We start from the raw sequence: 24,806 nt of genomic DNA on the forward strand, positions 1-24,806 counted from the left end.
TTTCTCCAAGAGCCACTTGATCCCGTCCCAAGTTTTGGACAACTTAGGAGCCTGTTTCGACACAGCCATCAGCAAGGTTTTTCTCTGGCAGGAGCGGATAGACAGACTGACGGCTCAGATCCAGCAGTTGTTGGACCTCTCAATTCCCAAAGTATGGGACTATTTGCAAGTTCTTGGCTCTATAGCGTCTACTCTGGAATTGGTCCCCTGGGCTTTTGCTCATATGAGACCTTTGCAGAAGGCATTGCTTTCCTGCTGGGATCCCAAGTCAGAGGAGTTTCAATTACCCTTGTAGCTCTTGGACCCCACCAGATCCAGCCTACAATGGTGGTTGGTTCCCAATCATTTGCTGCACGGGGTAGATCTGGAGAACCCCCAGTGGGTCACTGTGATGACGGATACCAGCTTCTCCGGTTGGGGAGCAGTTTGCCAGTCATGGTCTGCACAAGGTCAGTGGACATGTCAGGAGGCATCAATCATTTGGAAACTAGCAGTACGCCTCACACTGCACGTGACTCTCTCGCTCGTCTGCCACCAGTTGATACGAATTCTGTCCGACACACGACTGTGGCATATATCAGTCGTCGAGGGCATGCGAAGGTGGCCGGTGGCCATGGAAGCGGAAGAGCGGATGGTGTGGGCGGAATGCAATCTAACTCTGTTAGCGGTGTCTCACATAGCCGGCATGGACAACGTGCAAGCAGATTTTCTCAGTTGCCAACAGTTAGATCCTGGAGAGTGGGAGCTGTCCGAGAAAGCGATGCAGCTCCTGACTCGTCAGTGGGGAGTGCCCCATCTGGATCTGATGGCAAGTCTGAATGCAAAGGCGCCTCGCTTCTTCAGTCGCAGAAGGAGTAGATGCCTTGGTCCTTCCATGGCCCCGTGATGTCCTGCTCTGTTTTTCCCCCTTGGCCGTTAGTGGGCAAACTAAGGATAGAAGCCCACTTGGGGTCGGTCATCCTCGTGGCCACAGAGGTCTTAGTTCGCAGACCTGATCAACTTGGCAGTGGACGGCCCTTTGCATCTGTCATCTTCGACAGGGTCCAGTATTTTTCGATCAGGCAAATTCCTTCTGTCTAGCGGCTTGGCTTATGAAAGGAGACAGTTGAGGAAGAAGGGTTACCTAGATTCGGTTATTTCTACCCTCTTAAGGGTGCACAAAACTTCCACTTCGCTCACATATGTTTGGGTTTGGAAGGTTTTCGATTCATGGTGTAGCAGCTTGGGAGTTTTGCCACAGCGAGCCACTATTGGAGAAATTCTGGCTTTCGTACAAGAGGGATTGAAGAAAGATTTAACATACAGCTCTCTTCGTGTATAAGTAGGGGATCTGGGTCCTTTAAGAGGAAAAGTTGACTATGCGTCTCTGGCGACCCACCCGGATGTGGCACAATTTTTGCAGGGTGCCAAGTATCTTAATCCTCTGGTTCATCCAATCTGTCCTTCTTGGAGTTTGAATCTGGTTCTCCGAGGTTTGTGCGGTCCTCCTTTTGAGCCCCTCAAGCGGGTCACATTAAAGGATTTAACGCTCAAGGCGGTTTTTCTCGTGGCTATCTGTTCGGCCAGGCGGATATCTGAGCTTCAAGCATTATCCTGCAGGGATTTCAGAGTCTGGGATATCGCTTAGAACCATACCCTCCTTTCTACCAAAGGTCGTGTCTGCTTTTCATCTGAATCAGTCGGTGGAGTTACCAGCTTTCCCAGATCTGGATAGGAACTCTCCTCAGGCTCACAATTTGTGGAAGTTGGATGCCCGGGTCCTCCTTTGGTATTTGGAGGTGACAAATGATTTTCGCTTGTCGGATCATCTCTTTGTCTTATGGAGCGGTCCTAAGAGGACGTCGTGCATCTAAGGCTACCATTGCCTGTTGGTTGAAGGAAGCTATAGCTTCGGCTTATCTGTCATGGGCGGCTGGTGCCGGATGGTCTGAAAGCTCATTTGATCAGATCACAGGCGGCATCCTGGGCTGAGAGCCAGTGTGTTTCACAGCAGGAGATTTGCGAGCAGCTACTTGGAAGTCTTACACACTTTTGCTAAGTATTACTGTTTGGACGTCCGAGCCCCAGATGTCGACTCTTTTGGCAGCAGTGTGTTTCAAGTGGGACTCTCCGGGTCCCACCCCATTTAGGGCAACTTGGGTATATCCCAACGGTCTGGACTGATTCTGGTATGTACAGGGAAATGAAAATTGGTCCTTACCTGCTAATTTTTGTTCCTGTAGTACCAAGGATCAGTCCAGACGCCCACCTGGGGTATTCTGTTCTGGAGAGTCCGCTCGATGTGTTCAGATTTATTATTTTTTTCTGCAGAATATAAAGATATCGCAATGGTGCCACAAGAAATGTTTCAAGTCAGCACTCCATTGTTTCTTCAAGGTTTATTGTTTGAATTGGTTTGTTGCTCTAGCCATTGGTTGTTAGTTATTCATTCTGCTTTGATATTGATTATACTGAAGGATCGCAGGTGGCACACCAGACTAAGAGGGGTGCCTTTTCAGTTTCTTCTGACTCCATCTGCTGGAAGGGAGACTACAGGAATGAAAATTAGCAGGTAAGGACCAATTTTCCTTTCCCAGCTTCGATTGGTATAACTAATATGGGCTCCCAATCGAAGCTGGGAATTCAATCTACTGATACTGTTATTGTCATTATTGAACCTTTATTATGGATTTTGGGTAACTTCCATATTGTATTATGTGGCACAATTTACTGTAGTGGGAGTTTGTTCTCTTACTACATGTAACTTTATTTAGGATAATGAAACATGCATTGAGTGTGAGCGTATTGTGGTTGGGAATGTGTGAGCGTCGATTGGGGGGGGTATGATTATCCTTTATTAAGATTGTGAGAGAGCTTGTTGAAAACACCACATGTTGAGGGGGGGGGGGGGGGTATGAAGAAGATCTTTAAAAAGATAGTTTGTATAAGAATGTTAATAAAAAATTATTAGGTGATTGTGGAAATGTGTAACATATATGTACCTCTGATCATTTTGATGATGATCAAGTCACTCAGAACCAGAGAGCAGCATTTTTGGTATTCTGCCTTGGTTATTCCTTTTGACAGTACATCATGTGACTGTTTACAACACTGTTCTTTGATACAGCCATGTAACCTGTTTCTCTTCTATGCTCATAGGACCTGCAAAAAGTTCTCTATGTGGATGATAACATCCAGTGCTTAAAAGACCCAGCAGGCCTGCCAGACCATGTTGAGAATGGGACATCCAGAGTCATGAAGTCAGGTGTACGGGTATTGAGGGTGAGCCCTGATGGGCAGCATCTGGCTTCAGGCGACCGAGGAGGAAACCTGAGGCAAGTTCATATGCAGTTTAGTGTGGTAAATTCTTGTACTCCTCTCCATCAAGAAGGCAGATTTGGTTTGTTGTAACTGGTTGGGAGATGCCAGAATGTTTGTTACATTATGCCATCACTCACCCTTTATAACTACCATAATTTGAACAATAAGACATGATGTAATTTAGCATTTTAAATATGTAGTGGACAGTAATTTAATATATTTTTAAATCTGATGTATTCTCTCTATGCCAGCACAGGCTAATCTAACATCTGTCACAGGGCTGTTTTTGGAGATTCAATAGCCTAATAGGGGGTCATTCCAACCCTGCATCTCTTTTATTGTAGGATCCATGACTTGCAGTATCTGGATGAACTCGTGAAGGTGGAAGCCCATGATGCAGAAGTGTTGTGCTTGGAGTATTCCAGGCCAGACACTGGTGAGTATGTCACTGAAAGCTGTAATTATCATTCCACATCCTAGTGAGGTGGGTGGGCGGGTTTACCTGGGTTCCATTCTCAGCCTCTGCGGCTTTTGCTGTGGTAAGCTGCAGCACTTGGGTGGGATATGGTATTTTCCCTCAAACATCACCAAAAAATGACTGGCTTGCCTTCCTCTTCATCCGGGCAAGCCAGTCAACATCAGTAGGTGGAGACTGAGAACGACTCCTCACTGATGTCACCCTCATAGCCCTGCTCAGGCATCAGCCAGCCAGTTTTTTTCTCAGAATCCAGCAGGCTCCGGTAGGGTAATGATGCCTTGGGCTCAGCCCTGCTGCATAGTCCTCTTTTGACTGGTCTTCTCTCTGCTCTCTCCCACCATTTTTTGTCTATTGCTGGTTTTGGCTGAGAGAGTTTTAATTAAAAAAAAAAAAAAAAAAAAAAGTGATTGCATCGGGCAGCACTGGGACCGGGTGCAGATGCCATTCTTTTTAGGTCAGTCAGGCAGCTGTGATCGCTTCTGGTGGCCGTGCTAGGCAGATCTGCATCGCCTTCTGATGGGGGACCCATGGCAACTGCCTCTTCTCAGGGGGCTGTTGCGGCAGGGCCCAGTTTTTCACAACAATCTGGGTCCGTTTTGTCTTGCGGTTTGGCTCTTAAGAGGACGAGGCTCTTAAAGCAAGGTTACTCAGGGGCAGTGGTGGAATCTCTTCTGAGCGTGCACAAGTTTTCCACCTCCTTGGTACATTTGCATTTGTCAGGTTTTTGAGCATTGGTGTCAGAATCGCACTTCAGCGCCTGTTCCCTTAATCTTGAATTTTTTATTTTTTTTTTTTAACAAGGTCTGAGTAAGTGGTTGGCCTTGAACACGCTGAAGGTGCAGGTGGCTGATACAGCATGGTGTCTCTTCTCACCCAGACATGTCTATGTTCTTGAGGGGAGTGAAACACCTAAGACCTCCTTTGTGTTTCCCAGTACCGTTGTGGTATTTGAATCTTGTCCTCTTCTTTCTGGCGAGCTCAAACTTTTGTCCTCTTCGGGGCATTTCCTTGCGTTTACTGACCCTGAAGACTGCTTTTGGTTGCTCTTTGTTTGGCAAAGTGGATTTCAGAATTGCGAGCCTTGTCATGCAGAGGTCCTCTTTTTTTTTCATTATCACGCCAGATAAAGTGCAGATTTGGATGGTAACTGCCTTTCTTCTGAAGGTGGTTTTGGAGTATCACTTAAACCAGTCAGTTGTGTTACCATCCTTGGATAGGGATATGGATATACAGGAAATTGCGGCAGTTTGACATGTGGCAGTTTTTATTGTGTTATCTGGAGGTTACGAACACATTTCAGAAATCAGATAGGCTTTTTCTTCACTGGGGGTGAAGAAGGGGGAGGCAGCTTCTTGGGGTACAGTAGCTCGTTTGATTAAGGAAGAGGTGTCAACGGGCTATGTGGCTTCCAGGAAGCCTCTCCCAAGACACATTTGAGCGCATTTGACCCCAGGTGTAGGTGCTTTCCTGGGCAGAATTATTTGCTTTCTCTGACAGAAATCTGTAGAGTGGCGATGTGGTCATCTTTGCATACTTTTACCAGGTAATACAGACTGGATGCGGTGGTGCGACAGGATTCTGCCTTCGCTAGGGCAGTACTGTTTGGGCCTCAGGCAGTCTCCCTCTCTTCTGGGGAGTAGCTTTTGGTACATCCCACTGGTGTGGACTGGCTTGCCTGGATGAAGAGGAAGGTGAAGTTACTTCTTATCTGATTTCCTTTCCTCGAAGAAGGGCAAGCCAGTCCACCATCCCACTCTGTGCTGCCTTTGGGGCAGCTGACTTCCTTCTGTTTTTTGCTAGATCCTTGTCATGAAAGGAATGAGGTTCAAGGTTCTTTCATGCAGCTGGACTACCACAGATCGGGTAAATGAGTTCTGTTTTCCTTCTAGAATACTCTGATTGTCCTAGGGGCTATTGTTAGTGGAGCTGAGTCCAGTATTTGTTTGAAAAAAAGAATGCACAAGGTTAAATTGAGTAGTGTTTGTAGGATGCTATATTCTTGTTAATGTTAGTGGTTAGTGTCCAAAGTTGGCTTTTGAAGAAATACTGGCTGGCTGGTGCCTGAGCAGAATTATATGAGGGTGACAGTGAGTCGTCGTTCTCCATCTGCCGGTTGGAGTGCACAATCCACTTGTGTGGACTGGCTTGCTGTACATCGAGGAAAGGAAATTATTGGGTAAGAAGTAATTTCATCTTGAAGGTCTGAAATCCTCTTGGGTACAACAGTCGGCAAGCCACATTGGATTTAGTGCCACAGGTGTGGCTAGATGAAACTCATATGCAACCATTGGCAGTAGCTGCACTGATGCTTGGAAAGTGCTCCCAGATGAGCTTTGATTTGGCTGTGCTTAAACATTTAAGAGATGGTTGAAAACTTTTTTTTTCTTTTTTGAGCAAGATTTTGGATCACTCTGGCTAAAATTTGAAGCCATTTGAAGATATCCATACTTTCTCAGTTTATAGCCTGTTAATGAAAAGAAATTTTGAGCATGGGCAGGCTTGTAGGTTTATGAAAATAGTTTATGTATGTTGGTGTCAATTGTTCAAGTTTATATACCCTGCCTTGAATGTTAGAATGAGAATGCCAGAAATATTTTTAAATGAGTGAGAAGAGCTGGGGCAAATGGGCAATGTGCACATATTAAGGCACTTGAGAGTAGGAAAAATAAAGTAGAGAGCAACAGAGAGAGAAATAAGTCCCAGGGCAAGACTCTTCTTTGCACAGCAATGGGGCCAAATTGTGTCTGAAGCCTAAGGGAGGTGTTATCTGAAAAATGTCCTGAAGCTATTATAATGCACAAATGAAACTTGATTTCATCCTGAAATGGTAAAGGAACAATACAGATGAAGTGGTGGAATTCACAGGTATTGATATAGGAACAAATCCAGCAGCAGCATCCTATCTATGTCCATAATGCCTAATACATACAGGATAGTCTACCATGCTAGGGTTTCAGGAATTTCTCTGGTCTTTGTTCTTGGTGCGCCATGTTTGCCGTTCGGTCCCGCTTCCATTGGGGGTAGGGAACTGGGCAGCTTAGTGGCATTTTTTGCATGCTCTTGTGTGTGTTCTGTTGCAGGGAGAGTTTGGACAGAGGAGTGTGGGTGTTGTCAGCTGAGGAGTTTCAGCTGATTGTGGATTGCTGGGGCCTTCCGTTCCTAGACCTGCTGGTGACTTCTTGAAATGCGACGGTTTCTCGATTCTACAGTCGCAATAGATCCGTGATCCCTGGGCATAGACTCTCTCTCTCGTACAGGTCTGGCTTTTCCTCCGTGGCCCTTGCTGGGCAGGATAATTCGCAAGATCGAAGGCCACAGGGAGCTAGTACTCCTGGTGGCGCCGGACTGGCCCAGGCATCTGCAGATTTGCGAGGACTCCTGGTGGGGGCCCCCTTCGTTTTCCGCCACACATGGATCTACTTCAGCAGGGACTGGTTCTTCATGAGGATCTGACTCTGTTCTGTCTTACGGTTTGGCCCTTGAGAGGTTATTCCTCTGGTGATTGTCACTTTACTCTGTGCTCTCAAGTTCTCCACTTCCTTGGCTTATGTACGGGTTTGGAGTTTCTGAGGCCTGGTAGTGAGAAGTTCTTCCTCGTTCAATTAAGATCCCTCTCATTCTGGATTTTTTTTTTTTTCCAGGATGGATTGAATAAAGGCTTGACCCTTAATTCCTTGAAGGTGCAGGTAGTGACTCTTGCCTATTTCAGAGGCTTGGTGAATTGTGTTTCCTTGACTTATCCTGATGTGGGTTGGTTTTTTTTTGTTGTTTTTTTTTTTGAAGGGAGTGAAGCACCTTAGGCCTCCCTTGAGCTTACCAGTTTCATTGTGGAGTCTTAATTTGGTGCTGGACTTTTTGGCAGGCCCTAAGTTCTGATCACTGCATAGCCTTTCCTTATGGTTGTTGACTTTGAAGACTGTGTTCCTGGTGACTATATGTTCTGCGTGTCAGATTTCCGAGCTGCAGGCCTTGTCTTGCCAGGAACCGTTCCTTTGGGTGACTCCGAGGGCATTACAGCTGCATACTGTTCCATCCTTCTTGCTCAAGGTAGTCTTGGACTTTCATTTGAATCGGTCCATTTCCTTGCCATCCCTGGATAAGGTCAGGGATGTGGAGAAGTTTTGCCTTTTGCACTTCTTCGATGTTAAGAGTCTTGTGTGGTATCTGGAGGACTCTGAGTTTTCGAAAAATGGGTTTTCTGTCTGTCTTCTCCATAGTGGGAGTAAGGGTATTCCGCCTTCGTGGGCGACCTTAACTCGTTGGATTAAGGAAGTGATCACTGCCACGTATCTGAATGCTGGAAAGTGGTTGCCTAATCAGGTTAGGGCTTATTCCACTAGGGCTCAGGCAGTGTCATGGGCGGAGGTTTGTCTGTCTCCTGTTCATATCTGCCAAGCTGTGACGATCTCCTTACATGCTTTTTCCAGGTTTTATCATCTGGATGTGCAGGCCCAGGAGGATGCAGGCTTTGCACATGTGGTGTTGACTGGACCGTGGGCAGCCTCCCACCCTGTTGGGAGGCTGCCCACGGTACATCCCATTGGTTCTGAGGGTGATCCAGTGAAGACAAAAGAGAAATATTCCTTTCGTGAACTGTCACTTAAAACATAAGAGTAAATGTTCAGCTTCAACAGGTGAGGCCAAGGTACACTACTATGGATTTTTGGTCCTCTTTGCTGAGTAACTTCTGGCTGGTGTGTGTCCAGCCAAGATCCTGGTATGGCAGTGAGCGTAGAGTATAGGAAATGCAGATCGTGCGGGGAGAAATCACATGCAAGCTCTTCAGATCTGTGCAACCAGTGTGTGTGTGAGGTAGGGAAGGCAGCTGAGCTTCATGGGGAGGAAAGGAAGACCTGATCAGCTGCGGCTAACTACTGTCCTTCCCTGCCATTTTAGAGGAGTTTTCTGCCTGGTGGGAGAGAGAGGGGAAGGGCCCTGCTTCTCCTACTCCATTATCCCTTGCTATGCAGGCCTTCAAAAGTGCTCAAGGACTATCAGCTGGGGGAGAAACCTTCAGTGTAACTCAGAGTTGAGGCAGCTTTTTCAACTGATTTTGTGCTATTGATACACAAAGCTTTTTTGGCAAAGTGTCCCTGTAATACCTAAGCCAAGCTATATAACCCTTTGTATACAAACCAATGATCTATCAGACTTCCTTTTGCCTCCCATTTAATCCAATTTAGTTCTAGCTGGTCACACCTGTCCTCCCCCCCCCCCCCCCTTTGCATACCGAAGTACCTTTTGACCATCCTAATGGCAAATTAACCGTTGTATATAATCCAGTGTAGATAAACCGTTGTATAAAATTTTGTACATAATTTTTCTTCTAGCTGGTCACCCCTGACCTCCCTAACTACTTTAATCTCATTTTAATTCTGACCCCTACCTCCAAGTTATTTCCCCTGTTCTTTGTAACTTTGCTTCTTTGTTACTAGAGTTCCATGTAAACTGATGCGATATTCTATATGAACGTCGGTATAGAAAAGTTCTAAATAAAAAAAAATCTGTCTGCACATTAGGAAATGGAGAGATTACTTAAGAACATAAGAAATTTCCATGCTGGGTCAGACCAAGGGTCCATCAAGCCCAGCATCCTGTTTCCAACAGAGGCCAAACCTGGCGATTAACCAAACACTAAGAAGATCCCATGCTACTGATGCAATTAATAGCAGTGGCTATTCCCTAAGTAAACTTGATTAATAGCCGTTAATGGACTTCTTCTTTAAGAACCCATCCTTAATGTAGACTGATGGACTCAGTTTCCTGCCCTCTGCTTCCACATGAGTGTCAGTAGCCCTCCTGTGGGGCTCTGGGTCCCAAGGGATTATTGATAAGTGTTTATCCAGTCCCTAGTTTGGGGTACCTAAAATCTTGTGTGAATTCAATGTGTGTTTGGTTGAGTACAGTTCTGGTTATTTGTTTCTTAATAAAGTCTTTTTTCTTTTTTTTGGCTAATCTGTCCACAGTTGCTTTTGAAGAGAGTGTTGGCAGGCTGGGGTCATTGCAGGGTTATGTATAATGTGATGTCAGCTTGCTCTGTCTCCATCTGCTGGCAGGGGAGCATAAACCCACTGTCTACACTAAGTAAAACAAAATTATTTAAGTAATTTCTCCAATAGAGAGAGATCAGTCTTGTTTAAAAAAAAAAAAAAAAAAAATCTTTATTAGTGATTTTTGTAGTCTTGAGTCTGAAGTTTTAAATTGTTGCTTTGCTCTCCATCTCCATCGTGTTCTCTAGGTCAGACACTGTTGGCCTCGGCTGGCCAGGATCGTCTGATCCACATTTTAAATGCAGATAAAGATTATACTTTAGAGCAGACTTTGGATGATCACTCTTCATCTATAACAGCTGTAAAATTTGCAGGTGAGTAGTGGGATTGCTAGCATGCCATTTTCTGTCATTTTGTTTTTAGGGTCTAGATCTTGCCAGTAGGTTGGGGAAGGGAGTGGTTCTTGAGCTAGGTAGCACAGGTACAAAGCAGGACTTCTAAAATGTTGCTGGGAACAGCTACTGCCTCTCTCTCTTTACAGGGATTCTTGAAATTGGAGAAGCAGAGGGGGAAGATAATGTGTCCATGGTTCTTGTTTTGGCCCTTTTTATGCATACATCTAGCAAAGGGTTAGGCTGGGTTTTTTTTGTGTTTTTTTTTTTTAACACTAAATGAGGTTTCTTGAGAACCTATCAGTGGTTATATAGAAAATATCAGATAATTATTTAAGCCTTTATCTAATCCAAAGCTTCCCAAACTGAGGGGTGGATTTATCAAAATGCGGTAAGTACTGCATGTGATATCCACAATGAATATGCATGAGAGAGATCTGCATGCACTGCCTCCATTGCATGTAAATCTCTCTCTTGCATATACATTGTGGCTATCCTAGCTTGTTTGTGTCTCTCTCTCAAGGACCAGAGTTAGCTACCCCTGGACTACAGCTTAGCTATTAAAATAGTACTTGTATTTGGCCAGTTTTGAAGCCAGTGGTTAGTAAGATATCTGTGAATTGCAATATTTAATTCAGTATTTAAAAAACAAAAAAAAAACCTGTCTAAAATTTGACCAGTTAAGTTAAGCTGATTTTCAGATGAATCTAGCTAATTAGATTTAAGATGCTTAATCATGGCCACTTGAATTTAACCAGCTGGTGCTGAAATTTGAAATGAAGTGGTTAAGTCCTCTCCAGCAACCCTTTCCTCATGGCAGCCCTAATCTTTTCCTGTGCCTGCCCCACATGGTTCGGATATTTAAAAAAATAAATAAAAACTTATATCCTTCAACCTGCTTTCCTTATACTTCTATCCCTCTGGAGGCAGGAGGAAGTATACTGATCTCGTCCATGTTCCAGTAGTCTTTCTATATTGCTGTTGGTAGGGGGAGCTAGCAGGCAGCCACTTGATATCCAGTTCTTGATAACTTCTTTAAAAGTGAAGTGAATAAATGAATACCAAGTGGCTGCCTGTTACCTGCTGCTCCTGACAGCGGTAGAGAGTCCGTGCTGGAGCAGAGAGGAGGTTGCATACCTCCTGTCTCTAGAAGAATAGGAGCATATGGACGAGGAGGCTAGTTGGAGAGGGAAAAAAGTCAGGTCAGTGGGATTTTGTGGGGGATAGGTGGTTGAGAGATGTGGCAAAGTAGTAATACTTTCTAACTTTGGGTCTTGGGACGGGGTGAGGGAAATTGGGGCTTCTAGGAACAGTTGGTAAGCTAGTTGTGTAATTTTTGCCTCAGACCTATCCAAAATTTGGCTGGCTAAAGTGAAACTTCAGTGGTTAAATTTAGCTGCTCAGCCTGGTAAACTTTCAAAGACTGATCTAATTGGCTAGATCCTTTAAAAATTGATCTCATAGCCTAAGTTAATGTTTGAATTATAGGGCACAATATATATGCTCTTTATAGTTTTTATCAAGGTCTTATTTCTCAGCCACCTCTCCCACGTTAGCAATCTGAATGTATAGACCCCAAAGTGTCACAAGGTGAAGACAGTCTTTGAAAGCAAAACCAGGACTGCTGCAGTTTAGGGTTGGAGCAGAAGGTTCACACTACGTGAGAATCTTTGTCTTGTCATAACCCTGGGATTTGCTTTTATATTTAAAGTTGTGACTTTTTTCTTTCGCTAGGTAGAGATGACCACGTTCACATGATAAGCTGTGGAATTGATAAAAGCATTTATTTCTGCACAGGCGAGAAGGTGAGGCTGGCAATGATTTATCCTTGTGTGCAGGATTTGGTGACTTATGTAGGCCAAATGGTCTGGGCATTTGGTTTTCATAGTTGTCTGTGGTTTGGTTTACTGATTTCATTTTATTAAAAAAAAAAAAAAAAAAAAGTATATTCTTGAAACTGAATTAAATTACACAACAGAAATTCTCTGTGGACAAACATAACAATCTAGCCACGCAAGATGAGGGATGTCATCTGATTGTACAGAGTTGGCCTCTATTCTCTCTGGGCCCAGAAACTTTGAGTCCATTTTGGCTATGTGTGGGTATCCCCATGCTAACATTGCCGCTTGCCCTCCCTCAATCTTATTTCATCCAGTTCATGAATGGTCATGTGTTTTCCTCTCGCATCAGCCGTGTACAGAAGAAAAAACTCTAAGGTTTCCACATTCCAATGATGTCTGCAGCAAGAACTCCCTCCTGAGAAGAAAGGCAAAAGCCCATTTAAATCTTATGGGAAATGCCACCAGAAGATGGCTTTAGCAGATCACGACTAGTTCCTTTGGTGTTTGGGCCTGGATCATGACAGCTTGTCTTGCAATGCCTATGGCAGAATGTCTACGAGGCTGCTGATATATTGTGAGGTAAAGGTCTCTTCAGAGCACAGAAGGTCCAAACATCAGAGATGTCCCCCATCATCAGACATAAGTTTAAAAAAAAAAAAAAAGTAATCTGCAGCAAGAGATCAAAGGGCGACACCACAGCATCTTGATAAGCATTTGGCATTGTCTGATAATGGCATAAAGCCATCTGCCCCAAAGTGTGGAAATGGAGGCATTGAAACTCAAGTCATCAGTGCTCAGTTAGCAATGCAGACTGTTTAGCACAGCGAGTACCTCGGCACAATCTCAAAAATTGACCAGTTGGTAAATTCAGGCGAAGATGTATCAGATGGCAACTATCGTTACATAAGTGTATTCTGATTTTGTAGATTAGCTAGAGGATTTCATTTTCCTATTTTTTTTTTTTTTGCAATCTACTCAATTGTGATTATCTAGAAAAAAAACCCACTTGCTGGCTGCTAACAGTATGAAAGAATTGCAAACTTAAATCACAGGTGTTCAACCATTCAAAAAACTGTTGCAACGATATCTTGCTCCCTGACTCTAAGAGCAGAACATATTTAAACATTTATATGCCTCATAACCAGTAACATTTACAATAGAAACATTTTACAGATTTAACATAAGTAATAAAATCCAGCATTTAAACCAATTCTCACAGGACAAGCAGGATGGAAGTCCTCACACATGGGTGACATTGGATGGAGCCCCGGTCGGAACTTTCATCTCAAAGATTCCTGAACTTTCAAACATGCCCTTCTTGAGCATGTGCAGCTGTAATCCTCACCCTGCCCCCAAGGCAGAATCACTCAGTCTTTTTTTTTTTCCGTGGAGCCATGTTTTCATGGTAACCGTGTGTGTGTCAAGATATTCAGCTTTGTGCTCTCAGTTTTTGTAAACTATATATTTTTTTCTAGAGCTGCAGCTGTTTTTCTTTCCTTTACTTTATGGTAGTTTAATATTCTTTTCCTTTTTTCCTCTTTCCACTGTCTTCAGCTGCATGGTGGGCCTTAGTCTCTGTGCGGTCTGGCAGAATCTATTACTATCCCTTATTAAATAAATACTGCACTTGCAGTTTAGTCTGTGTCCTCTACTTGCTCTATCTGTTTTTGTAACTTTTATCAGTGCTGGCAGGACTGACTGAATGCAGTTCATGGGTGATGTGTAGCCTGCCAAAGGAGTTCCATGTTTCATCGATTTGAGTGGCATCGATGAAAGTTCAAACAGTTAAGAGATTGAAGACCACACAGTTCCTGTGGGGAGGAGAGGTGCTCAACCCCACATTCAAAGGAACTAGTCTCCATGGGCATGGAAAATTTGTCATTTTCCCTGTACATACCCGGATCAGTCCAGACCGTGGGTTGAGCCTCCTGTCCAGCAGATGGAGACAGACCAAAACTGAAAGGGTATCCTATATCAGGACAGAGCCTACCCCGCAACCCTTCAGTATTTGTCTGTCTCCAGCAGATGGATCAGCTCACCCTTGTGGTTACCTGATCTTGGCTAGTTAGCCTTTTCCCAGTTTGAGTGGTTTCTCTCAAAGGATCAAGCCAGTACTGTTCTTTGTTCAGTTTATAAAAAAAAAAAAAAAGGCAATTGACTATGTTTTAGTTTTTCAGGAGACAGTACTGTCTCCATGCTCTTGTGGAGCTTAGGGGGGCTTTGCCCCTTGTGTGATCATAGCCTAAGCCCTTGTTCCCAGTGATCCTATTGGGGGTGAAACTGGTGGTCCAGTCACCCCCCCTCCCTGGCTGCCTTTTTTTGTGCAGGGAAGCCCTTCTCGTGACAGTTCCCTCAGGGAATCTATATTACACTGCTTCCACATTTATGAAGTAAAAAACAAAATGTGTGTGTATGTATGTATGTGTATGTATATATATATATATGTATATATATATATGTATATATATATATATGTATATATATATATATATATATATTATATATATATATATATATATATATATATATATATATATATATATATATATATATAAACTCCACAAGTCTTGTCTTTTTTTTTTTTTCGTCGGGGGCCGGCAGCCAGGGTGATATTGGAAGAGGAGCGTGCAGGGTTCAGTCTTCTGCTTCTGCTCCTCCCGGCAGCAAAGGTCACTTGTCACCTGTTTTTGTCCTTGATCGCGGCTCCTCTTCAGCGAGTATGCTGTGATCACACTGCTGCCTGGCTTGTGGGGAGCCCTTGATGTATATTTTGCGTGAGGGCCTCTGTTCATCTAGTTTGCCGGGGAATGAAGGGCCCTCTCCGGCAGTGCGTTCAAATTCAGCCCAGGGTTGCGCTTCACATTGCCTGGCCAGGCTGTTCCCGGGTCGGCAAACCGTGGGAACGGCGGCCATCTTGGGGGTTTCAGCAGCTTCCGATTCGGAGCTGGTCAGCGCTGACTATCTGAATGTTTTAGGGTCTCCCCCCCAGGATGTGGTCCCTGCCGCCCCCCGGCAAGTCTAGGCCACATTTTTCTTAGGATTTGTGCATGAGAAGCACAAATTCTGATCTGGCCAGCTTGCAGGAGGAGGATCCTTCACCTGCTCCCCCGCCTGCCAAATGTCCGCGGATGCCCCCCCCCCCCCCCCCCACTCGCTCCTATGCCTCTGAATGCGCAGGGGTCTGTCTGGGTGCAGGTGGTCCTGGGGACCCCCGATCCGGATCAGAATCTGGACCTAGCGAAGACGCTCCCTCTTTTGGACAGGGATGACCCCAGGGTTCTCAGTTTATTCCAGAAAGAAGAGTTGGAGCCCATCATCCCCTTTGTTCTTCCGGAGTTGGGGATCGAGGGGCCCGTGGCGAATTCCCTTACAGCTGCGTTACCTAAGCACATGGACCCAGTCCTGGCAGGAATTAGGGCTCCCGCTTGTGCTTTTCCTTTTCACCCTATGCACAAATTGCTACTCCTCCGGGAATGGGAAGCTCCCGAGGCGGGGCTCCGCGTCGGGAGAGCCATGGACAAACTTTATCTGATCCCAGAGGGCTGCTTGGAAATGCTGAAAATCCCACAGTGGATTCTTCAGTCTCTGCTGTGACCAAGCACACCACTATTCCGGTGGTGGGTGCTACGGCCTTGAAGGAAGTGCAGGATCGCAAGCTTGAATTTCATCTTAAGCGTATCTTCGAGGTGCTGGCCTTGGGAGTCAGGGTGACTATTTGCAGCAGTCTTATGCAGCTGGCAGGCCTTAGGTGGGTTCAGCAATTACTCGGCACCCAGGACCTCCCGCCCGCAGAGGCGGAGCAGACTGAACGGTTGGAAGGCATCATTGCATATGGGGCGGATGCTCTGTATGATCTTCTCTGCGTTCAGGCAAAAGCAATGGCCTTGGCGGTTTCTGCCAGAAGGCTCCTCTGGTTACGCAATTGGTCAGTGGACCCGTCCTCCAAGGCGCAGTTGGGCACGTTGCCTTTTAAAGGTAAGTTGCTTTTTGGCGAGGACCTTGCACAGCTCGTTAATTCATTGGGTGAGAACAGTTCATAAGCTGCCGGAGGACTGACCGAAACAATCCCGAGCATTTCTGCCTTCCCGGTTCCAGGGCCAACAGATATGCGACTCCAGGGCATGGTGCATCTTCTAGGGATTACCCTTCCAGGTCTCAATCTTGGTCTCAGCCGAGGTCACAGGTCCTTCCACGAGGGGGCCTCTCAGCGTACCACCCTGAAGCCCGCTTCCCAATGAGATTCGGTCGACCCATTCCTCTGTTCCCAATCTAAGGGGTCATCTCTCCCTATTTTTCGAGGAATGGGTCAAGATCACATCGGACCAGTGGGTTCTTGAGATCATCCGAGACTGTTATGCTTTAGAATTTTCTTGCGATCTGCCGGACCTCTATGTAGTCTCTCCTTGCGGCCGTCTGAAGTGGGAGGCGGTGGCCCAAACCCTTACCAGGCTTCGGCAGCTGGGCGCCATTGTTCAGGTTCCAGCAGAAGAGCTTGGCGCCGGCCAGTATTCCATCTACGAGGAATTCCTTTTGCCTGATCTTGGACCTCAAAAGGGTCAATCGGGCCCTCAAGGTGCCCCATTGTCGTATGGAGAGTCGAGGGTGGTCATTGCAGCGGTTCATCCTGGCCTCTCTCGACCTAACTGAGGCATACTTACACATCCCGATTCGCTCTGAACACCAGAAGTACCTTTGCTGCCATATTCTGGGCCAGCACTTTTAGTTCCGGGCGCTGCCCTTTGGTCTCTCGCCACTGCACCCCGCACCTTCACCAAGGTCATGGTGGTGGTTGCGGCTGCTCTCTGCTGGGAAGGAGTCTTGGTCCATCCTTATCTGGACAACTGACTCGTGAGGGCCAAGTTGGAGTTTCTCTGCCGGCAGGTGGTCGACCGGGTTCTAGCTCTTCTTACCTCTTTTGGGTGGATAGTCAACTTCCCCAAAAGCCATCTACAGCCTTCCCAGGTGTTGGAAATTTCTGGGGGCACGTTTCAATACCTGGGTCGGGCACTCAAGCTCATCGACCAGGTTTACAACCTTATCTCTCTTCCGCTCCCAATGGCGTGGGACTACCTCCAGGTCCTGGGGACTATGGCCTCCACCATCGACCTAGTCCCCTGGGCTTTTGCGCATATGCGACCATTACAGAGAGCTTTGCTATCCCGCTGGCAGCTGGTGTCGGAACAGTTTCAGATGGTTCTTCCGCTTTCAGCCTCTATCATCGCTGTTGTACAGTGGTGGCTTTCGCTTCTACATCTTCTGAGGGGCATGCCACTTCAGACTCCATAGTGGATCATAGTCACTACAGATGCCAGTCTCTCTGGCTGGGGAGCAGTCTGTCACTCTCAGACCACGCAGGGCTACTGGTCCCCAGTCCAATCCCGTTGGCACATCAATCGGCTGGAAGCCCGGGCGGTTCGCCTGACTCTACAGGACTTTCTGCCTCTGCTCCGAGGCAAGGTGGTGAGAGTCCTCTCCGACAACTCCACTACGGTAGCTTATATCAACCGACAGGGGGGCACTCACAGTCGCCTAGTGGCCCTGGAAGCCAGCCGGCTCCTTGCCTGGGCGGAGCATCACCTGGACTGCCTGGCGGCCTCCCACATAGCGGGCAAGGAGAATGTGCAAGCAGATTTCCTCAGTCGCCAGTGTCTCGATCCGGGATAGTGGGAGCTCTCGGATGAAGCCATGGGATTGATCAGCAGGTGGGGTCCCCCCGCACCTAGACCTCATGGTGACCTTGTGCAATTCCAAAGCCAAGTTTCTTCAGCCACTGGAGGGAACACTGTTCGGAGGGAGTGGATGCTCTCGCTCTCCCCTGGCCCTCGGACGTCCTCTACGTGTTTCCTCCATGGCCTCTCATGGGAAAAGTTCTCCAAAGAATAGAACTTCACAAGGGGCCGGTCATCTTGGTGGCACCTGAATGGCCCCGCAGGCCGTGGCTTGCAGATCTGGTCAACCTGGCATCAGACGGCCCTCCTCGTCTGCTTCGGCAAGGTCCCGTATTTTTCGACCAGATGGATCGCTTCTGTTTAGCGGCCTGGCTTTTGAACGGAGACGTCTGAGGCGTAAAGGCTATAAGGAGGAGGTGATTACCACTCTCCTGCGGGCGCGTAAGCCATCTACTTGTCTTATGTTCGCGTTTGGAAAGTCTTTGAGAATGTCTGTTCTGAATTGGGTATCTCTGCATGTTCGGCACTGGTCTCCATGGTTCTTTCCTTTCTCCAGAAAGGCCTCTCCAAGGGTCTTTCCTTCAGTTTGTTGCACGTCCAAGTGTCTGCTCTCGGTTCTCTTCTCGGTCGCGTAGATGGGCACACCTTGGTGTCTCAACCGGACGTTGCTCTGTTCTTGAAGGGTGCCAAACATTTGAGGCCACCCGTCCGTCCCACATGTTCGTCCTGGAATCTCAATTTAGTCCTCTGGACTCTGTGTGGCTCCATTCGAACCTCTCAGTCGAGCTACTCTGAAGGATCTTACACTTAAGGGGGTTTTCTTGGTTTCTATTTGTTCCGCTCATCGGGTTTCGGAGATTCAAGCGCTGTCCTGTAGGGAGCCTTTTCTGCGTTTCTCTGATTCTGGAGTTTCTCTCAAAATTGTTCCTTCCTTTTTGCCGAAGGTCGTTTCTTCCTTCCATGTTAATCAGTCGGTGGAGCTTCCTGCGTTCTCTGCAGAGGACGTCTCAGGTCCTGCTGGGGGCGATCTTCGCCAGCTTGATGTGAAACGCGTGTTACTCCATTATCTGCAAGTCACCAGTGAGTTTCGAATCTTCAATCATCTTTTTGTCCTCTGGAGTGGTCCAAATAGGGGCAAACAGGCTTCTAAGACTACTATTGCTCGCTGGTTGAAGGAAGTGATTGCCTCTGCTTATATTTGCCAAGGCCAGACAGTTCCTGAGGGCTTGAAGGCTCACTCTTCGCGTTCTCAGGTGGAGAGTCAGTCAGTCTCTCTGCAAGAAATCTGCAGGGCCGCTACATGGACATCCTGCATACGTTTGCTCAGCATTACTGTCTGGATGTGCACGCACCAGTCTTTGGTTCTTTCTGGTGGCAGGTACTTTGAGCGGGACTGTCTTGGTCCCACCCAGTTTAGGGAAGCTTTGGTACATCCCACAGTCTGGACTAATCCGGGTACGTACAGGGAAAGGAAAATTTAGTTTTTACTTGTTAATTTTCATTCCTGTAGTACCATGGATCAATCCAGATGCTCTTCCCTCGTTTCTTTCCTTTTCTGCCATCCGCTCGAAGCTTTTCCTACAGGTTCCGGGATGAATATCACCTATGTTTATCTTAAGGACACCGGAAGCATCTGTATTGATGACCAAGGATATGCAAGAGCGCTATTCTACAGAGTCCGTTCCTTGTTGATAATGGTTTCGTTTGTTACTCATTTGAGTCTTGTTTACTTGCTTGATCTCTTTTCTGGGTTTTCTTAGTTCTTATCTGCTTTGACAATGGTTATACTGAAGGGCTGCAGGGTAGGCTCTGTCCTGATATAGGATACCCTTTTCAGTTTTAGTCTGTCTCCATCTGCTGGAGAGGAGGCTCCAACCCACGGTCTGGACTGATCCGTGGTACTACAGGAACAAAAATTAACAGGTAAGAACTAATTTTCCTGTCTCTTTGCCCATAGACATTAATGGTCATAGTGGCTGTGCCTAGGAAGCCCTCAACTAGAAAAAAACTATGCTTTTAAATGGAAAAGTTCCCTGTACGTACCTGGATCAATCCAGTCAGTGGGTTGAGTCTCCGTTCAAGCAGATGGAGACAGAGAAAAACTCAAATGGTATCCTATATCAGGACAGTGCTCTCCCTGTGTCCCATCTGTATTTCTCTGTCTCCAGCAGATGCAGATAGCAGAACCTGTGGTTACCTTTCATTGTAGCAGTTTTTGGTTTGCGGACGTTCTTCCTCCTCCTCTAGTTATAAAGGATCAAGCAAGTATTGGTTTAATTCTCAGAGTTTAAAAAGTAAAAAAAAAAACCAACAAAAAAAACTTAGTCATCAGGAGCAGTTTTTTTCTGATTCCTCGCTCTTGCTTGGGCCTAGGGGGGTCCTGTCTCCTTGATTTATTCAGCCTAGGACCCTTTTCCTGGTGGTCTCTTGCCTGGCTCTGGGGTAATACTGGTGGTCCAGTCCCTCCTCCGTTGAGACTCCTGAGAAGTTTCATGCCTCAAGTCTCTTGTCAAAAGTAAATCAGTACCCTGGACAAAGACTGGCAGCTTATGGGGGAAGGAGCAGGAGAGCAGTTTTCTTTCTCCTGCTCGCAACAGCTAGGCACAGAAGGACTCTGCCATTCCCGCGGCAACTCCTCACCCTCCCCCCCCCCCCCCCCCCCCCAATGCCTCGATTGCCATTTTGTATCAACATGTGGAGAGCCGGTCTGCTGCACATATCGAGCCTGTTTCTTTGCCGGACGGGGGAAGGAATTCTGTAGTTCATCAATCCCATCCAGATTTAAGCCCTGTGGACTCTCCAGATTTGATCCTGTTGGAGGTATATCTCAAAAGGATCTTTGAAGTTCTAGCACTCTGTGTTCGGGCAACAGTCTAGTAGTCTCATGCAGCGCGCAAGTCTCAGGTGGGTTCAACAACTACTCAGCACCCAGAACCTCTCGTTTGCAGAGGCGGAGTGGCTGGAGGCCGTGGTTGCGTATGGGGCTGATGCCCTCTATGATCTCCTCAGGGTGCAGGCCAGAGCCATGGTTTCAGCGGTGTCGGCCAGACTCCTCCTCTGGTTGCAAAATTGGGTGGCAGACTCCTTCTAAATTGCAGTTGGGCCCTCTCCCATTCAAGGGTAAGCTGCTTTTTGGGGAGGACCTGGAACAGCTTATCAAATCTTTAGGTGACAACCAGATTCATAAGCTGCCTGAGGACTGCCCTAAACAGTCCAAGTCCTTTTATTTTTTTTCCCTTCGTGCCCTCATTTCAGGGGGCAGCAAAGGTACAGCAAGCCGTGGGGGGCTTCTCAAAGAAGTCCCTCCACTAGATCTCAAATCATGGTCTCATTCCTTTCGTGGATGATGGCCATTCCAGGATGGTAACCCTCAAGGATCCGCCCCAAAGTCCTCGCAATGAGATGCGGCCGGCCCATTCCTCAGTTCCCAATTTAGGTGGTCGTCTGTCCCTATTTTACGAGGAATGGGTCAAAATTACTTCCGATCAGTGGGTCCTCGAAGTAATTGAACGAGGCTACTCTTTAGAATTTGCTCAGGATCTTCCGGACCGCTATTTAATTTCTCCCTGCAGACTTCGGAAGCATCCAGCTGTGCGCCAGATTCTCAACAGACTTCAATACTTGGAGCCATAGTCCATGTCCCCCTGGAAGAACAGGGGTCAGGCCAGTATTCCATCTACTTCATGGTTCCCAAAAAGGATGGCTCTTTTCAGCCAATCCTGGACCTCAGAGTCAACAAGGAGTTCAAGGTCCCCCATTTTCGGATGGAGACCCTGAGGGCGGTCATCGTGGTGGTTTGCACAAGCGAATTCCTTGCTTCTCTCAATTTGACGGAGGCCTACCTTCATATCCCAATCCGCCAGGAACATCAGAAGTATCTCCGTTTCAGCATCCTGGGACAGCATAACCAGTTTCTAGTGCTTCCGTTAAGACTTGCCACCACTCCACGCACATTTACTAAGATCATGGTGGTAGTGACGGCCTTCCTCTGCTGAGAGGGTATACTGGTCGATCCTTATCTGGATGACTGGCTCATTCGGGCAAAATCGGAGAAATTCTGCATGATTGCAGTCAACACTTTTGTCGTTTCTCACCTCCCTCGGTTGGATAGTCAATTTCCCCAAGAGCAACCTCATGACCTGGAATTTTTAGGGGCACGCTTCGACGCACGCATGGGCAAAGTCTTGCTTCCCGAGGCCCGGGTGCTCAAGTTCATGAATAAAGTACGACATCTGTAATCTCTCTCTGTGCCCATGGCCTGGGACTATCTCCAGGTCCTGGGCTCTATGGCTTCAACTATAGATTTGGTTCCATGGGCCTTCTCACATATAAGCGGCCTTTATAGAAAGCTTTGCTGTCCCACTGGAAGCTGGTCTCTGAGGAGTTTGACACCTCTACCACTCTCAGACTTTACCTTCACCAGCATGCAATGGTGGCTCTCACTCATTCACCTGTTGAAGGGGATGCGCCTGGAAACAACTCAGTGGATCATTGTTACGATGGACGCCAGCCTCTCCGGCTGGGGAAGTGGTGTGCCAGAATCAGTCTACCCAAGGGCAATAGTTCCCAGTCCAATCTCAATGGCATATCAATCGTCTGTAGGCCCGAGTGGTTCGCCTGGCGCTCAAGATGTTCTGCCCTTGATCCGTCGCAAAGCGGTGCGAGTTCTCTTCGACAATGTGACCACAGTAACTTATATCAATCGCCAGGGTGGCACCAGGAGTCGGCTGGAAGCCAGCAAACTGTTCTCCTGGGCGGAGCGCCATCTGGCTCGACTGGCAGCTTCCCACATTGCAGGGAAGGAGAATATTCAGGCAGACTTCCTAAGTCATTAACACCTAGACCCCAGAGAGAGGGAGTTGTCAGAGGCAATGGATCTTGTGGGGAGCCCCCTACTTAGACCTAATGGCCACTCTGAAAAATGCGAAGGCTCCCAGATTCTTCAGCCGAAGATGGGAGCACTGCCTGGAAGGGGTGGATGCCCTGATGCTACCCTGGCCTCGAGACATCCTCCTCTACGTGTTCCCACCCTGGCCTCTGGTGGGAAAAGTACTCAGAATAGAGCTTCACAAGGGGCCGGTCATTCTCCCAGCGCCAGAATGGCCCCTGAGATCATGGTTCGCGGATCTGGCGAACCTCTCAACGGATAGTCCTCTTCGCCTTGGTCACCTCCCAAACCTACTGCGGCCTCCGTATATTTCAATCAGGCGGATCGTTTTTGTCTAGTGGCCTGGATTTTGAGAAGCTCAGACTGAGGAAGATGGGTTATAAGGAGGAGGTTATTTCCACCTTGTTGCGTGCGCGTAAGACTTCAACCTCTCTCGCTTACGTTTGGGTATGGAGAGTGTTTGAGACTGTGTGCTGACTCAGGAGGACCGGGATGCAGGAGGACCGGTGTCCCAGGTCCTATCTTTCCTACAGAATGGCCTCTCCAAGGGTTTGTCTTTCAATTCCCTGCGGGTTCAAGTTTCAGCTCTCTGTTCCATCTTAGGGCAGGTCGATGGTTACGCGGTGGTGGCCCACCCGGATGTTGTGAGGTTCAAGGGGGCTAAGCATTTGAATCCGCCTGTCTGGGCTACTTGTCTGTCGGGGAGCCTTAATCTGGTACTTAAGAGTTCTCTGCGGGGTGCCTTTCGAACTCCTCAGGCGGGCCACGCTCAAAGACCTGGTTCTTAAGACAGTAATTCTGGTCTCTATCTGCTCGGCCAAGAGAGTGTCCGAGTTCCAAGCCTTGTCTTGTAGGGAATCACTTCTTCGTTTTTCTGATTCAGGTGTTTCCCTCAACACAGTACCATCCTTTTTACCAAAGGTCGTGTCCTCTTTTTCACTTAAATCAGTCTGTGGAGCTACCTGCCTTTTCTCCATACGACATTGCGAGCACACCTGGTGGGAACCTAAGGCGCATTGATGTGAAAAGAGTGCTACTGCAATACTTAGTCACAAATGAGTTTCGGGTCTCTGATCATCTGTGTCTTATGGAGTGGACCCGATAAGGGAAACAAGGCTTCTAAGGCTACCATCGCTTGCTGGCTAAAGGAGGTGATTGCGTCGGCATATATCTGTCGGGGCAGGCTGGTCCCGGAGGGCTTAAAGGGTCCCATTCGTTGCATTCACAGGCTCCCTCTTGGGTGGAGAGCCAGTTGGTCTCCCCACAAGAAATATGCAGAGCGGACGTCTGTACAGGGCAGGTGGTCCTCACAGGAGGCTCGGTGGTCCATCAATCGCCTGGAGACCAGAGCGGTGAGGTTAGCTCTGCAGGCATTTCTTCCAATTCTTCGTGGCAAGTCGGTATGCATTCTCTCCGACAATGCGTCCACGGTGGCTTATATCTACCGACAGGGAGGAACACAGAGTCAACCAGTAGCATTGAGGCTCAGTTGCTGATCTCTTGGGTGGAGAGGAACTTGTTCAGCATAGCGGCCTTCCGCATTGCCAGAGTTGACAACGTTCGGGCGGACTTTCTCAGTCAACATTGCCTAGATCCCGGAGAATAGGAGCTCGCAGATGAAGCCTTTCATTGTATTTGTGCCCGTTGGGGAACACCCTATCTGGATCTGATGGCGACGTTCAGAAACACCAAGGCGCCACGCTTCTTTGCCCGCTGCAGGGAACCATGCGCGGAGGGCGTGGACGCTCTGGTTCTCCCCTGGCCAGTGGATATACTACTTTGTGTTCCCTCTGTGGCCGCTCATCAGTCAAACTCTTCGCAGAATAGAGGTACATCCGTCGGCGGTAATTCTCGTCACTCCCAAATGGCCGAGGCGTCCATGGTTCACGGACCGGACCTGATAAATCTAGCCATCGATGGTCCTCTGAGATTTCAGGAACTACCGGACCTTCTCCATCAGGGTCCGGTTTATTTTGATGAGGTCGAATGCTTTTGTCTAGTGGTATGGCTTTTGAGAGGAAACGTCTGAAGTCTCAGGGGTATTCGGATGCAGTGGTATCTACCATATTGCAGTCCTTCAAGGTCTCCACTTCCTTGTCTTATGTCAGGGTCTAGAAGGTTTTTGATGCATGGTGTCTCGCCAGGGGTGTTGTCTACCCGGGCGGGAGTCTGACGTTTTGGGTTTCCTTCAGGATGGTTTATCGAAGGGCTTGTCCTGGAGTTCCTTAGGAGTGCAGGTGGCCGTGAT

The 24,806-nt window shown here is 47.4% G+C and overlaps 1 protein-coding gene across 3 annotated transcripts in view; it reads left to right on the forward strand.

Moving 5' to 3' along the window:
• The window catches only part of LOC115073293 (WD repeat-containing protein 62-like), a 128,284-nt gene that overhangs the window by 37,690 nt on the left and 65,788 nt on the right, over positions 1-24,806 (forward strand). For all 3 annotated transcript variants that reach the window (XM_029571601.1, XM_029571599.1, XM_029571600.1), the window contains exons 11-14: positions 3,139-3,314; positions 3,645-3,736; positions 10,017-10,142; positions 11,895-11,965. In XM_029571601.1, the coding sequence (XP_029427461.1) occupies positions 3,139-3,314; positions 3,645-3,736; positions 10,017-10,142; positions 11,895-11,965 (465 nt within the window). The remainder of the gene's footprint in view (positions 1-3,138; positions 3,315-3,644; positions 3,737-10,016; positions 10,143-11,894; positions 11,966-24,806) is intronic.

Source organism: Rhinatrema bivittatum, chromosome 11 (assembly GCF_901001135.1).
Source record: "Rhinatrema bivittatum chromosome 11, aRhiBiv1.1, whole genome shotgun sequence".
In the NCBI taxonomy this organism is placed as follows: domain Eukaryota; kingdom Metazoa; phylum Chordata; class Amphibia; order Gymnophiona; family Rhinatrematidae; genus Rhinatrema; species Rhinatrema bivittatum.